The sequence below is a fragment of the Kwoniella botswanensis genome, chromosome 1 (assembly GCF_036426115.1).
Source record: "Kwoniella botswanensis chromosome 1, complete sequence".
NCBI classification, from domain to species: Eukaryota; Fungi; Basidiomycota; class Tremellomycetes; order Tremellales; family Cryptococcaceae; genus Kwoniella; species Kwoniella botswanensis.
In genome coordinates this window covers 11,539,597-11,555,840 of record NC_088599.1, presented here as the reverse complement: position 1 = coordinate 11,555,840, position 16,244 = coordinate 11,539,597, and the positions used below count along the sequence as shown (strand labels likewise).

Below are 16,244 nucleotides of genomic sequence, written 5' to 3'. Positions count from 1 at the left end.
CAACTCATATCATCTATATCATAGTTTATCCCAGTCCAACCCGACCATAGCATTAGCAAAGTTGGATGGAAGATTGGTAATCAAGATCACACCTCTCACGCCACTTGATCAGATTCGACAACCTTTCAACATCAAATCTGAGTGTTACCTTTGTAACCTTGTACATCCACACTTGTCCACGCGATCATCCTATATCTGCAATCCTTTGTAGATAGTTTCAACATCATAACACCAGTGCTGTACTTCGGAAACATCACGACCGTATAACACAATCAATTTAGACGAGAAGACGGATCATTCATATCTATATTTATATACAACCGCACACCGTACTCTTACTCGTCTCAGCGGACTTTCATAATCAACCGGCCCTCAATTATTCGTCCAGAGGGTATACTCGACAACATCTTATTGACCCCTATTCCAGTAGTGTTGGTCGATTGACAAGACCACACGTAAATATGGCCTTGAGGCCTTAAAGGCCAATTACTATTGCCATCACTTCACTACCATCACTATCAGCGTAATCTTCTGTCACCCTTTTCCTCTCTATCCTACCCTTAACTAAGCTTAGGTGTACATCAAATAACACCTCTTGTGCACCACCTCCACTTTCACATCCACTCCATCACTCGTCAACTGGTGATCGGGGTTGATTGTACATCCTGCCTTCTATCACACGCAACCCAACCGTTTCCCTCTTCCTTCCTCCGTCCATCACCCACACAAATCACATATCTACCTATCACTCCACTTTACTCCACTCCTCCTACTTGCTATCTGCGACGAATAACCATCATGCCAGATTCCAACGCTCAAAATCCAAGGGGAGAAGGAAGCAGCTCCGCTACCGCCAGTGGTGGACATAGGACCCACAAGGAACGGATAGGCAATTATGTAGTAGGTAATGAGATCGGACGAGGAAGTTTCGCTACCGTCTACAAAGGTTATAGATCGGTGAGTCCCCTTTTCACGATAGGATTTCGAGCATCAATCGACCCCAGACGATGTTCCACCTATAAAGTCTAATCTACGCTGACGCCATCTCTTCTTTTGTATCTTTCGTACTCCTATATCATCTTCAATCTTCTTCCTGTACCATAACCATACCTTCCTTCCTCGCTGTTCATGTCATTACCGTACAATAAACAACTTTCTCCATCATACTGTTCCATCTCTTACCGACCATGTAGAAGAGCAAAGTTTCTATCGCTATCAAAGCTGTATCAAGGCAGAAACTCACCACCAAGCTACTGGAGAACTTGGAGAGTGAAATCAATATCCTGAAAGTCATACACCATCGGAATATCGTTGCTCTAGAAGATTGCTTTGTGAGTTGTCTTTTCCAGAGGATTAGTCATCATGCCGCCCCGCACTGACATTCCTTTCCTTTTCAATTCCATTGGCGGGATTTATAGAAAAACGATACTCATATATACCTAGTTATGGAGTACTGTTCTGGATCAGATCTTTCGATATATATCAAGAATCGTGGTCGACTAGATACGCTTGATTTCTTTCCTAGACCTGGATCTCGTATGGATGGTCTCGATAGAAAGGAAGACGGAAAGATATTTTGGCCTCATCCCTCCACTGGTGGTTTGGACGAGAAAGTCACGAGATCCTTCCTCGGCCAACTTGGTAAGTGGTCATATCATCCATCACTCCATATGTCATATGTATATGTTTAGCTCACAACGACTATAGCCCAGGCAATCAAATTCCTACGTGCTCAAGATCTGATGCACCGGGATATCAAACCTCAGAATCTCTTAATGCAACCTGCTACAGAGGCTGAAGTCGCCGAAGGACATCCATACGGTATACCTGTGCTCAAAGTCGCGGATTTTGGTTTCGCTAGAATATTACCCGCTGCTGCGATGGCAGAAACTCTCTGTGGCTCACCGTGAGTTTACGCATCATCGGAAAAAGGTAATCTGGCTTATAATTCTGTTTGCAGACTGTATATGGCTCCTGAAATCTTACGGTACGAGAAATACGATGCTACTGCCGATCTTTGGTCAGTTGGCGCAGTGCTATTCGAGATGTCTGTCGGACGACCACCTTTCCGAGCGAACAATCACGTCGAACTTCTCAAACGTATCGAACGAGGTGAAGATCGAATCAAGTTTCCCGATGAAGCTCCACCATCAGATAAGAAAGATTCAGGTCCGCCCCCAATACCTGTATCACCGGATATCAAGTCATTGATAAGAGCTTTGCTCAAACGTAAACCAGCAGATCGTATAGGTTTCGAAGAATTTTTCTCCTCTACTGTTTGGGATTCACATCTTTCCGAAAGCACGGAAGAAGAACCGACAACTAGTCTTGAGGCTTCGACTGATAGCTCTGCTCATATGGAGACTAGTGACACCAGGATTAAAGAAATGGTAGCCAGTATAGAACAGTCGAAGGAAAGACTTGCGCTAGGTAGAAAAGCACCTCAACCACTTGCTGTCGATGTTGCTCTAAACCCTCAACCCGCTCCTAGACCTACACAGCAATCATCTCCACGTGCAGCTCAGCCACCGACTCCATTACCATCCCTTCCGGTTCGACAACCTCCTATACGTCGATCTGAACCTAAATACTATGTCAGTGATAATCCACCTGCATTCGAGGATCCACCCATCGTCGCAAATACCACGACTACCACTCGTGCAAACCCTAGACCAATTGTCACAGCTGCCCAGAGACGAGTGTCGAATAGAGAACGGGAGCAAGGTAGCTTGGAAGAGGCCGCACCTCTCACTCCCCCTTATAGTGGGCCACCCACCACTATGCCTAGAGCTGCGACTAGAGGTATAAGCGAGGGATCACCCTTAGCTGCTACACCGCCCATCACCATGCGACACGATACAAAGGAAGAAAGCGCTCTCGATAGCAGCGAATCTGTCGTTGGGGCCGACTATGTGGTGGTGGAGAAGCAAAACGTGGAGATCAACGCTTTAGCAGATGGTAAGTTGAGGTGTCTTTACATCACACAGTCCATGTGTCTGATATCTTCTTTTCTTAGAAATCGATCAAGCTTCGAAGAAGCCTACTACCATCGTTCGTAGGCGAAGTTCCAGAACTAGCGTTGTCACTCGACCTGTTTCAGCGTTCAAACCTATCAGTCCAAGTCCAAAGCCACAGGATACAGCCGTGGTACCTATATCATATTCACCACCATTCGCTTTAGGCACAACACCGCCTTTCTCGATCCCACCGGGTGCTCGACAAAGCTCTAGTCCAGGTCTGACTCGACCACCATCGATACCGCAGTCCTTGAACATGTTCCCACCGTCCAATCAACCTTCCTACGGACAGGATGCGGCTACTAGATTTGGTGTATCACCTTCATCACTTCAGACCGGTGCTCTTGCTCGAGCAATAACCAATACTGCGATACGGATGATCGGTAATTCTGCTAATACAGCTGCTACGGCAATTGCCAGAGCTACAATCAAACGACGACCTACGATCTTACGCACGAGTGACATTGATCCTGCCGAAGATGAGCTACTACGTTCAGTGGAGGATATAGCAAGGAAGGCATTCGTTTTGTTCGAACTGGCCGATGAAAGGTTATTAGCTCAAGCTCAAATCACTAATACTGCCCGAAATGCTTCGACACCCACACCTACGGGTACGACTCCGCCTTTCAGCTCGCAAGCTTCGAACAATCGTAGGAAATCATCTTCTGGTTCAGTGAACTCTGAAGTTTGGATATTACGCCAACAGGAAGCTGCTGCGAATGATGCTGTGGTGTTGTACATGAAATCTCTGACATTTATCGTTCAAGCTATGGATAAGGTCAAGAGATATTGGAGGGATAGGGATGAGGGGGAAGCTAGTCCCGAATTGAATGAGAGTGAGTAAGGATCTACCTGTGTAGTATGAATGTAGCTGATTGGTTTTGGTGATGTAGTGGGACAATGGCTAAGATCGAGATTTAACGAGATATTCGAAAAGATCGAATGGGCTAAATCGAGATCAAATGACAATATGTTATTCCCCGATTGGCTAGTGCATGATAAAGCTAGAGATATGGTGAGCAAAACTCCCTCATACGTTCGCTCATCAATGAATGTGGTGAACATGAACTAATTTCATGGTTGGTATATCAATCAGTCCCGACAAGCTGCTGTAGCTGAACTTCAAGGTGATCTGATTACTGCTGAACAAGGATATGAAACTTCCCTTTGGCTCTTACAGGTCTTGTTGGATGAAGGAGTGTATGAAAATGGAAGGATTAGAGAGGATGATAAAGCTACCTATGAGAAGCGTAAGTTTGATTCTCCATCTTGACATTGTGTTGATGATTGACTTGTTGGTGTTTTGGCTGTTGGTAGTGCTGGTACCTATTCGAACGAGGCTTGAGGCCCTCAGGAAGAAATTGGCGGACTCCGGGAATACAAGCTTACGATTGAGCTGAGGTGATTTACAACCCTCCGATCGCTCTTCACAGAATCGCTCCTCGTGATCTGTATTGAAGAAGTGACTCAACCTCGTATTCGCCCTCGATCAAATGTGAGGTCCACAATGTCCTTTCGCTTACCGCTTCTCGACGTAGCTACCTGTTAGACCATCATGGGCAATTCACTTGAATATACCCGCAAGACTCAACAATATAACTCAACCAGCTCGCTTCCAACATATCCTATCTCACTCCACATCGTTCGTCGCTCCGACGCCGATACCACCTGTTAATATAACACCCTCACTTTCACCCTCTTTCTCTTCATTCACATTCAAATCGCCTCTCATATCTTAGAATCAGCCTCGTCTTTCAGTCGACATAAACTTCAATAGTGAACTACATCCAATATCGTTCCAACCTGTCCTCAACATACACCCATATAGATGTTATAAGTCTGATTTGTCTGTAAACACATATTCCCTTTTTGTCTGTATGTTGTTATCATTTATAAATTTCGTTCATTCACCACACCACACCATTCCCCTCTCTTCTCCTTTCAATCGTCATTCGGATCTCAGTTAGTGTTATATCATTATGTTATAGGCGTTGTATTTCTTGATTTAAATTATTCATGACAGATTGTCCTCTCAGAGAGACAGACAGGGCTCAATCATACCATTCATAAATCGAAGAAGAAGCCAAAAAAAAAAGCAGAAAATGGAACAAATACATGGAACATTTGTCGCTAGTGGTTACTCGTAGAACCAACATATCATACATATGTAGATGTTTGTTTGTGTATATTCGATTTGACTTTTCTCTCTTTCAGTCTTCGTCATTATGAATCATGAATAGCGTTGTTGCTGTATACTGTACATCCCTTCATGAGTGCACGAATGAGTGGACTACCAAGTAACAGTTCACTACAAGTTGTTGTGCATGAAGATAACAATGGAGTGGAGTCCCCACTCTACGGATCGTCTCCCTTCTCCCTTCGAATGTTTTTGAAATTTCGACATTTCAACAAGCTGAACTTGAACAGCAAGATTATATTCATACTTTAACACCTGTCCTCTGGCATTGCTATCTTTCCAAAAATCGAAGAGAGGGTTCACAATCCCTGTAGCATCCTTCTAAAATGACTTCTCCAAACCTAGCCAAACCACTCGAAGCATTCGTATCATTTCCATCACCTTACACCCAATCCCTCTTGGTCCAGGCACTCGTATCTGTCTTACCATCAATCAAGATCTCCCTGGCGCCTTATCCAGAGGATCAACCTCCTGCATTACAATGGTGAGTAGTCTTATTTAGCTTCATTTGAAAGTCATGCAATTAGGTCTTTACAATATCTCAGTTGAACATGAATATATTATCACTTTATGCTGAGTTTCATGTTTTGTTCATTAGGGCAGATTACGATCTACTCTCATTCGACCTTCCTCATTCCAACCCCACCAAATACCTCATTTCCTCATATGTATATCGTAAAGCCCTAATACGTAAACATCAATTACATTCTACCATCCAAGCTTACTTGGCGAAATGTCAACATCGTAATATACGCAGTATACTGTCGCCGGAGGAAGGGGGTGTACCGAAAGGGTGGAACGTGGAATTACAATTTCTGGATGAACTGGATGAACTTCTGTTGGATGATTTGTACGATTTGAATGGAGGGATGCAAAGAAATGAAGAGTTGCCTGAGGAAGAGAGGAGGTAAGTGCACAATTTACCTTGAATGATATTGTTCATCTTGCTATTGGGTGTATTTAGGAGCTAATTGAATTGAGTTGGGATTGGGATGATGCAGTTGGTATATCCTCAAACCTGGATTTGCAGATCGTGCGCAGGGTATAAGGATGTTTTCAACGGAAGATGAATTGTAAGTCATATCGAGTACTATCCGACTGATTAATAGGAAACGTTCAACCTGATTATATGGATTGGTTTGGTAGACGAGCAATATTCGAAGAGTTTGAACCTCCTTCTTCCGATGAGGAAGATTATGAAGATGAAGACGAAACTCGAGAAGAAGAAGAGGAAGATGGACAGATACCCCAAGACGGAGGAGTGGATGATATGATCGATATGTTAGCTAAGAAAGCTGTAGAGCTAGGATTTGACGGTGATGAAGAGGATGATAGACATTTCGGTGCAGCAGCAGATGATGACGAGAAAGAAGATGGTACAGGAGTGATGACTTCTCAACTAAGACACTTTGTCATACAGGTGAGCTCAGTCAATTCGACTAAATCGACACCGACCCGCTGAGGTTGCTGATTGATCCATGTGCGTGGACATAGGAATACACGCCTAATCCCGTTCTGTTCGATATCGCACAACAGCCGAATCTACCATCGCCCTTCCTAGAAGGATATAAAGTGAGTACATCAAGATCCCTCGGATCAATATAACACAGATCCTATTCATGGTTCAACCTTTCTTCAACAGCGTATAATTCAGCTGATCCAGACTATAGTTCCACCTTAGAGCCTATGTCCTCCTCACTTCAGCCTATACTGTCCATCTCTCCCGGACGATGCTAGCTCTTTTCTCTGGATCGCTCTATACCCCTCCTAGATCATCAAAAGAAGGAGAAGAGTTGGACCTCAGACCACATCTGACGAACACATGCTTACAAGTCAGTTTGTTATCACTCTCTTTGTGAATATGAAAGCTGACTTGTTGTGCGATATTTAGACTGATTCGTTCGGTGCGCCTGCTCCTCCTGAAGAATTAGTCAAGCTATTCTGGGAGTTAGAAGGTCTAGATGCTCTATCATCAGTTAAAGATGGGAAGTACGAATCCAAAGGCAAAGTAAGCAAAGAATGGTTAGAAGCTGTTTTCAACAAGTCTGGCGAGGTGATCAGTGAAGCTGTTAAAGCTGGTGCGGAATGTGGTAGTTTCGGATTACAGTTTATGCCCAATGCTTTTGAGGTGGGTTTGAGTTTATACACTGCAGATTCTCCTCATCAGATCTAGCGAAATATACTTCAAAGACAAAAGATCGTAAAATCGAGCTGATATGATTGTAATGGATGTTATAGATCTTTGGCGTAGATCTCATCTTATCTTTCCCTCCTACTAACCCCTCTTCACCAAGTGAATTGCCAATACCTAATGTGACTTTACTGGAATTCAACGCTAGTCCAGATTTCCACCAATCTGGAATACGACTCAAGAAAGATTTGCTGGAGATGTTTAAAGGTGTGATTAGGATTTCGATCGCACCGTTCTTCAGACTGAACATCAACGACGACGATGAAGAAGAAGAAGAAGAAGAAATTGATGCGAAGCAGGATCAGATACAGAGGAATGAGGATTGGGAGGTTGGGGAGGAAAGATGGGGTTGGAGGTTAATTGGGAAAGGTGAAGTGAGAGGATCAGGTTGGTAGCTGTAATGTAATGATACAATGATACTACTGTATCTGGTTTAATATAGCAGTGAATTGGCCATCACTGAAATGATTGAATCGCTCATCCCGTTTGATGGTCATGATAATATACAATAAATACATTGCATCAGATGAAATGGACGTATACTACAGTTTCCCGTTGTCTTTGGGAATTGCGAAGGTGTAAGGATACAGATACAAAGTACTAAAGTACTATACGAATTAAAGGTTTCCCATCTCAACTAAAAACGTAGATTATCATTCTCACTTAACCCTTGGCCATTTCCATTTCCATTTCTACGTCTACATCAATGGAGGACCCTCTCGGCACCACTCGATATCATACCCTAACTCGTCCCATTCTGACCTCTGATCATCCTCTCGGCACCCCTCACACCTCCGGCCAACCCCCTCTGACCGGTCCTGATCACCGTTCTTCCAAAACTCAAGAGATCAAACATTCTAGGGGTAGGTGTGAATTTCGCTAAACTCTGAGATAAAGGTGACATCGGTGGTAGACCTTCATTACTCGGTGAATGCAAATCAACCAATCTCAAAGCAGATATCGCGGGGTTTGTCATAATGGTTGGTCCGGGGGTACCGGATGATGATGGGGAGGAAGAAGTAAATTCGTTCAATTCGAAAGAAGATGAAGATGATCTGGGTGTAGTCGATATTGATGAATCCAGATTCAAATTCAAACCATCTTCGATACCATCTACACCGCTACCGTTCTCACCATTTCGTCTCTTGAGTATAACAGGCAACAATGTCAGACCGGATAGGAATATCAATTTGGCAATTAACACCGGATCTCTGAGTAGACTAGTCAGAGATTCACCACCGGAATTTTCGCTGATCACGCCCGAGTTGGCTAAAGCTTGAGTAGGTACTTTCAATCTTGATAATATATGACCGACCGAGGCAGTGACATAAGACCAAGATGCGCTTCCCGCTGCGGTTGTGAGCCAAAATACTTTCCAATCTACACCGACCACCCCACAGGCTACGTTCATACCTGACCAAGGGACGAATCCCATCGCTCGCATGATCAGCAGACGTCGCCATACGGTTGATTTCTCGGTGGGGCCTCCAATAGCCGGTTGAGAAGGGTCAGAAGATGCTTGAATAGGGGTGATAGTTTCTCCGATAACTTGTTGGGCTGTTGCTGGAGTTGGGATCGTTTCCGGTGCGAGGGCCGCTCTGACCAATGCTAGTGGTTTGGGGAAAAGCACAGCAATCAAGGGTGCTAGTGGTCTTGATAAGGTGTATGCACCGAGAGAGCCAGATGCGGTGATGATCGTTAAGAGAAGTAGAGCTGGCATGGGATCGAGTAAAGATCCGACGAGGATGTTCTAATTGAACGATATGTGTCAGCTGCTAAAGTTGAGTGCGTTGGCGTATTGGAAAACTAACTCACCAAGATGACCGCTCCAGGTACACTCCAAGCATGTTTCCAGCACCCAACAAACGTAAGCACTCCGATGGTATGCCACCAGCCGTTATTGCTAGAAGCCATGTACGATCTGATTTCAGCAGAGAGCAGTTGAAGGTCCGTAGTGGATTGAGGAAGATGTTTGAGTGTGGTGCTAAGAATGAAACCAAAACCGTCAGCGTTATGCTCTTCTTTGTCGGTTGAGCTCTAGCGGAACTTGACTTACATTGGCATACTTTGGATCAACCACAAAACCAAACCAGCAGAAACGAAGAATGCTCCTACTAAAATTCCAACTGTCCAACCCAATTCCTTCAACACTTCAGCAGTCTTGCCACCTCTTTGACCTGCCCCAACATTCAATACCGTCGTCAACCATCCTCTAGAATCATCGTGAATTATCCCATCGCCTCCTCTTGACCTGAACACTTTCCTCAGCTTGTTGCCTTTTGAATTATCTCTAGAGAGCGATTTAGTCGAAAGTGCAGGTGTAGGTAGCGTAGCAGGGAAAGAATTGGAGTCACCATTGATGGCAGCTTGGAATCGAGGGTAGTTTCCATCTTGGTCTAATGGTGAACTGGGTGGTAATGTAAAGTAATTATCCGATGAAGACGATGGATCCTGGTCTTCGGCAGTGGAAGTCCAAATACCCCAATATTTCCCTGGTCCAGCTCTTCTGGTAGACTCCCCACTCGCTCTTCCACCACTATACCCGTCGTCTTCTTCATCTTGATCTGACCCAGACCCGATCAACCCCTTTTCAGAATCGTCATCGGATCCACGTCGGTACGCCGAAGAACCATCATATCGTTGATGTTTCTTGGGTTTAACCCAACTCAAGAGTGATTCTCCAACTTCATAAGCTGATTTGACAAATGACGACGATGTAGAAGACGAAGGAGGAGGATATGTGTCGAGTGGTCTATCGGATGATGGAGGGGATAATGGCAAACCTGACCAAGTTTGAGAAGAAGGTGGGAGTTCCGGGACATGATTCAGCGATGATTGACCAAAGGATGAAGAGGGGAAGATATAAGTTGAATGTTCAGTCAAATCTTGGGTCTGAGGTACAACGATACTTGTACTTGTTGATCTGGCTCTTGACTCCACAGCCTTCTCTTTCCCTTTGCCTTTACTCATGCTTCCTGTCGAACTAGTCATGGGAGGTTCAAGATGATCTTCATTCAGTAATTCACTGATTCCCTCTTCCTCGCGAGTGGTATACCTCCTAACTAGATTCGGTACAGACGATTTCCTCTTGACGATACCAGGTCCTAAGATGGGACTGGAAGGGATAGAAGATGATGAGGGGAATGAGTCGGAAGATTTGACTTGAGGTGTGTAGTATGATTGTGTCCTTGTTGCTGGGGTGACGATGAGTGTAGGTCTGGATCCGGAAACGGATTTCGAAGCTCTCCTGTTTCCTGTAATTTTGGGAGTTTGTAACAACGATGACGCGGTGGATAATCTTGATGGACCAGCTTCCAGACTTCTTGATAGTTGAGCTACGACGTCTGCAGCATCCCCCATGGGTTTACCAGAAGAAGAAGAAGGTAAGTGAAGATCTTCCGAGGAATTTTCCCTAGACATGACAGGCGGTAAGGGTGGCGTGTAAGTTGACATGGTTGATGTTCTCGATCTTAACCTTTTGGGACGGATGGGAGTAGAATAAGGGGGTGTACGAGATCCGGAAGGGATAGGAAGAGTTGATGAACGATGTTGAGGGGATTCGGTGTAAGAGCTGTGATGTTAATGATAAATACGAGGAATGTTTCAGTCCGAGACATGACATGACGTTGTTGGACATTGGGTTGTGACCATGAGACGTAGACCCATACGTATATTTACACAATACGAGGGTGGATGAATGTACGACGTGAGAATGAGGAGGCGTGAAAAAGTCGTTTTGAATGAGGTTTGTATCGTAAGTTCCGCAGATGACAAGATGGGGGGATGACGAATTTTGCGATTGTGTTTTTTGATGTTCCGACAGAAGGGTTTAGAGTACAAAGAGTATTGTTATCGTGATGGTTGTTTTTATTGTTGAAGGGAGATTAGATCGTCATGCGAATGGGGTATAATAAGGTCGTTGTGTGAACAACGAGGTGGAGAGTTGAGGGGTTTTGTCGGTGAAAGGCAGGGTAGGGATGATGATGAAGGTGTCGATGAAAGGGAGTCGGAATGAGGAATAATAAAATAGAAGATCACACGATCAGTACTCGATAGACAATTTTTGATTGATAAAGTTACGGATCAAGTGAAGAAGGGAGAGGTGAAGATGGGGAACAAGTCAAGGATGGACATGGTGATACGGTGTAAGGTTGCGAGGAGAGCAGGAGCACCGGCCGGAATGTGGTGGTTGAAGGCTCACGCGCTAAATGCAAATGCCTATATGCATCGCAACCAATATCCTTTCCACATGCACATGTCTCCTTGTACTCCTCCAAGTGTGGATCAGAAGGGGAATGAGACTACGAGATGGTACTCAAACTCACGATTGACGTTGACCTCCTTGATCCTGATCCTGGTCCTGATCTTCCAACAACGTATTAGGTATCTGCAAAGGCGAATTCGATCTTTTCCAACCCAACGAACCTATTCCTATACCTGTGCTTGTTCCTCCATCTTTACTGGGATTGGGCATCTTGAATCCTTCTCTGGATGTTCTAGTCTCTATGTATGTATGTAATGTGTAGATCGGCTATGGGAGACTACGAGTGTTATTGGATTCGGGTTTATGTTGATGCCCGCGTATGCTCTCTGCACGAGATGACTTAAGACCTTCGGTGATGTTGATGCGTTTTTTTCTGGTTGTTCTTACCGAGCTTGCACTTTTTCTCTTGATTCAGCGAAAGTGGGGTAACCAGGTATGTTATATATATAAAAGAAGTCGATGATGATGGTGATGATAGTCCTCCACGATGAGAACTGATCTCTCTCGTCGATGTTGGATGTGAGAGGCGATACGATACTGTACGGTGACACCGAAACCACTGACAACAACAACACTCAACATACAGGACAGAACTACCGAATCGGGTAATTTTCCCTTTGGTCCCCCCCGTCAACCCGCTTACCCAACAACGATACTAGTCGGCCCCCGACGTACTCAGTAGTATGATCATCATTACTCGGTGTTCCCCCCTCATATACTAACCATACAACAGCACTAGTACTGCATAGCATAGACATAAATGGCCATGTCAATCTCAGCCTGGGCTTGTCTTGGCTGATGGTCACACGCAACTAACGGAAGCATACTGATCCGGTCTGTAATTTTCCCACGACGCTCAGATCAATCGTTGCGAAAGACTTGCCATCAAGCTCACTTACATGCTTGAGTTATACGAGCAAATTGGACATATCACGATGATCTTGCTCAATGTAAGTTCATTGCAGTCGTTTAAATGAACCTGACAGAATCTTCTTATTATCATATGCATTGACAACTATCTTGTCATCCACAAAAATGCTTAAATTCTTCTTTCTTCTTGCCGTCTACAATCTTCTTATTTCTTCACTTCGAAAACCTTACAATAGATGACTTAAAGTACAAATCCAATATGATTATATCAAAAAAAGACGAAAATCGATAACATTATACAACTGATAAGGTAAGGTATGATATGCTACTTGATGATGCGATATGAGGTATGATTTGAATATGTGGTATGGTTTGATGCTTGTTATAAAATTACAAATAGTTGATGACCGTCATTCGACGAAAGGGGTATGTAAACGAACGAGCTCGAGATAATTATTGAAAATAGAACAAACCAGCTTTATTCCTATCCAATTTGAATTTCGGTAAGTCTGGAATTTCATAAGTCTTCATTCCATTCTTTTCGGATGATTCCCAGTTAAATCCGGATTTCGGTACACTGTTGGAAACAGAAACTCCTTCTGCCATAGTCAAACTTGACATATCAGGTAAGCCACTGGTAGCGGTGGTGGTACCGGTGGTAGCAGGTCTAGGAGGAGGTAACATCCTAGGAGTTCTCGAAGTCGAATTGGATGAAATGGAAGTTGATAATTGATTGTTCGCCTTGGGAATGGCAATTCCATGACCAGTTCTAGGTCTACTGCACGATCTGACAGAGGATGACGAAGAAGTGGTAGTGCCTCCACTGGATGATGACCGATTTCGTCTGTTCGAACTGGTATTGGTGATCGTACCGCTCCTTTCAACCAGGTTAGAGGAAGGTTGGAAATATTTGATTTTCCATCCTCCGATTCCCCGTTCTAAACTCTGTTTAGGCGTATTGTTGTCAGGATCCAATTCGGCTCTACCCCTGAAGTCCGCTGGAACAGACATAGGTCCAGCAGTGGTAGCTGCCGAAGAAGTTTGACCAGTCTTTCTACAGAACGACTTGTAGTTCTTCTCATCTATTACTTCTTTCCCAAAAGAATCCCAAGACACTTCACCGCCGTTACTGTTACCATTTCTGGATTTTGCACGGATAGTTCCAGACACAGGTCGGGACATACTTGATCGTCTCGATTCTGATGGGTTGGGTGACATGGCGGTAGATCCGGGAAATACGAAACCTCTTTGGACGCTCGTTGACAGACCCGAAGGGGACCTTACGGGGAAGGCGTGGGCGTACGATTGTAGTAGATCCAAGGTATGTGACGGAGCGGAACCGAATTCAGGTGGAATAGGTACGTTCTGGACGGAAGATGGTGAAGAAGCCAATAGGGAAGTGTGACTGAGATCGGATCGTTTCAAGGGAGCTCTCGTAGGGATAGGGGCGGAGTGTTCGCTTGAGATAGATACTGATCTTCTACCTGCACCGTGCAATTCTCGTCTATCCTGGTCGGATGTCTGCAGAGGAGTCATCGCTCTCATTCGATTTGATCCTGATCCAGATACTGATCGGTGGTCCAATACTAGATCGGAATCAGCGTTCCATAGACTTGATAGGGATTCGTTCGAAGGGTGAATATGAGAGTGAGCAGAGGCAGGTCGTTGGGATAAGGAAGGTTGCATCGAACTTCTTCTTTGGCGTTGAATGGAGTTCCATGCGTCGTCTGGACCTTCTTTGGATAAACGGAAGTATTCCATGAATTTAGGTGCGGAGCTGGCTGGACCTGAATGATCCTGTAATCCACCTGCATTGGAGGCAGCAGAAGATTCGGTATCTGATCCGGAGACGAAAAGAGGTGATGGTGGACCGTAAGGACTTCTGGCGTGATCAGCAACGGTAACACCCGGTGTATCTAATGGGAACGCGTGCGAGAAATCGTATGATAAAGTTCTAGCTATATTCGCATAAGCCTCGGATGATTTACCCGCATCTTGTTCCATACACTGCTTCGAGCAGTATATCGATGATCTGAAAGGTGGTGAGGAGGTGTTAATTCGGGGTGTGATGACTTTCTGTGATTTTGGAGAGGAGAGATCGTTGGGAGGTGATTCGGTTGTGGGTGAAGTGACAAATTCGTTGGTCTTTGACCGTGTTAGAGGCTGCATCTTGGAGGATGAGTTGAGGGCTGCCAGACGTGCTGCTGAATTGGGATTTCGTTTCAATCCTGGTCGCGTCACTTTCTGACCATTCGCCGAACGTGTCGTAGTGGTCCCATCTGGATTCTTCACCTGAGGTCCACGCGTATATTGTCAGATACAATGCAAGTAAAGGTGAGAAGGGATGTGGGATACTCACTCTGATGGTTCCGCCTCCCAACTTTTTCTTGGTTGTTTTGGGTCCTTCTACCAAATCAACCTCTTTCGGCGGTATTATCAACCTATCACAGACGATACAGTATGAATCGAATGGCATCTCGTCGGTCGTCACGCCCGACATCTGGGCGAAGGTTGTAGGTGGGTGAGCGAGTAGTAATGGGTCCATGATGATGGTGGTAGCGGCGAGATAGTTGGTTTTCGTGTTGAATAATGGAAGTTGTCTATGTGATAGGATATAAAGTAGGATATGACGTATGAAATGATAGGTCAATGCGCTGTGTGTCACCCATTGGTTGTCAGCCTTATTCCCAATGATACTCATCAATCATCGATCAACTGTAGAATCCAGACTTTGGTGGTATCAATCAATCGAGAAACAGATATCATCTTGTTCGTTTCGAACAGGTGATCAAATGATCAAGTGATATGATTCCAGCAATGTGTGTATTTGAGTTGATGATGTGTGATATAGTGTATAGGTATTCAATCGATGGAAAAATGAAACCATTCACTCACAGATCGCCACTATATCATATCAATCATCGGGTTTCTAGATAGGTAAGAATAGTAAGAGACGAGACAATGTTTCTAAGCCAAGGTTTTCCACAACGTGTCTAATCTAGTCGAAGTCGAATCGTTGTTTTTCCCATCTATAAATTCACCTTGCTAGTGATTTTATATTGATAATCGAGTTGTTGCGCGCTGAGTTCCGGTTATGAGTGAGTCGGTAGGAGTAGGTGTGGGAGTTGGTGTCACAAAGGAGTATAAGGTAAAAGTTTCACCGAGAAGAAAAGTGTAGTTGTTTCGTTTCGTTTTGTTTCGACCAAGACCATGGATATGAATATAGATACGAATATGATGGGATGAATCCTTTCAAATTCCCTTTCTCCTATACCTTAAACCTATGAGGATGAAAAGTGTCCCAAATTCAAATCGAAAAACAGAACAACCTATGAATCAAAGAACCAAGAAGATGAAGGTCGTTCGTTCTTCGTTCATTCATGGATGGGGATGAATGAAGAATTTCGTTTGTGCGATGGGATATGGGATTGTATGATTATGGTTAAATCCGGTGTACCATACGCAGTTGTACGGGTTGTATGACGGTTAAATCGTTGAATCGAATCGAAAGACGCGAAATGGTATTATGGTATTATGGTATTATGTTATTATCCGTCTTTTCCCAACTGATTCGTCGGATCGTCTGTCGGTTTGTCGGTTTTTTCGGAAGTGTGACTTACTTCAGGTGCTCCACCTTAGTTCAAAAATTTACCGCATAAATTCATCACAAGACGAAAAGTCCAGAATCGTTCTCTTTGACGCCAC

General features: G+C 44.3%; 5 protein-coding genes across 5 annotated transcripts; 2 read left to right on the top strand and 3 right to left on the bottom strand.

The window, feature by feature from the left end:
• Nucleotides 1-798: 798 nt before the first annotated feature.
• On the top strand, nt 799-4,417 carry L199_004357 (uncharacterized protein; the record flags this gene model as incomplete). The annotated part of the gene is made up of 9 exons (XM_064890084.1): nt 799-957; nt 1,194-1,331; nt 1,419-1,641; nt 1,708-1,906; nt 1,961-2,958; nt 3,017-3,853; nt 3,911-4,032; nt 4,114-4,267; nt 4,335-4,417. 9 exons carry the CDS (start codon nt 799-801, stop codon nt 4,415-4,417), a joined length of 2,913 nt encoding a protein of 970 aa, XP_064746156.1.
• Nucleotides 4,418-5,540: 1,123 nt separating this feature from the next.
• L199_004356 (uncharacterized protein) lies at nt 5,541-7,800 on the top strand (the record flags this gene model as incomplete). Its single annotated transcript, XM_064890083.1, has 8 exons — nt 5,541-5,698; nt 5,813-6,121; nt 6,216-6,287; nt 6,361-6,634; nt 6,709-6,786; nt 6,885-7,046; nt 7,106-7,342; nt 7,453-7,800. 8 exons carry the CDS (start codon nt 5,541-5,543, stop codon nt 7,798-7,800), a joined length of 1,638 nt encoding a protein of 545 aa, XP_064746155.1.
• Nucleotides 7,801-8,147: 347 nt separating this feature from the next.
• L199_004355 (uncharacterized protein) lies at nt 8,148-10,858 on the bottom strand (the record flags this gene model as incomplete). The annotated part of the gene is made up of 3 exons (XM_064890082.1): nt 8,148-9,155; nt 9,221-9,389; nt 9,462-10,858. 3 exons carry the CDS (start codon nt 10,856-10,858, stop codon nt 8,148-8,150), a joined length of 2,574 nt encoding a protein of 857 aa, XP_064746154.1.
• A 623-nt stretch (nt 10,859-11,481) lies between these two features.
• On the bottom strand, nt 11,482-11,879 carry L199_004354 (uncharacterized protein; the record flags this gene model as incomplete). Its single annotated transcript, XM_064890081.1, has 2 exons — nt 11,482-11,623; nt 11,731-11,879. 2 exons carry the CDS (start codon nt 11,877-11,879, stop codon nt 11,482-11,484), a joined length of 291 nt encoding a protein of 96 aa, XP_064746153.1.
• A 1,113-nt stretch (nt 11,880-12,992) lies between these two features.
• L199_004353 (uncharacterized protein) lies at nt 12,993-15,084 on the bottom strand (the record flags this gene model as incomplete). The annotated part of the gene is made up of 2 exons (XM_064890080.1): nt 12,993-14,831; nt 14,899-15,084. 2 exons carry the CDS (start codon nt 15,082-15,084, stop codon nt 12,993-12,995), a joined length of 2,025 nt encoding a protein of 674 aa, XP_064746152.1.
• Between the last annotated feature and the right edge of the window lie 1,160 nt (nt 15,085-16,244).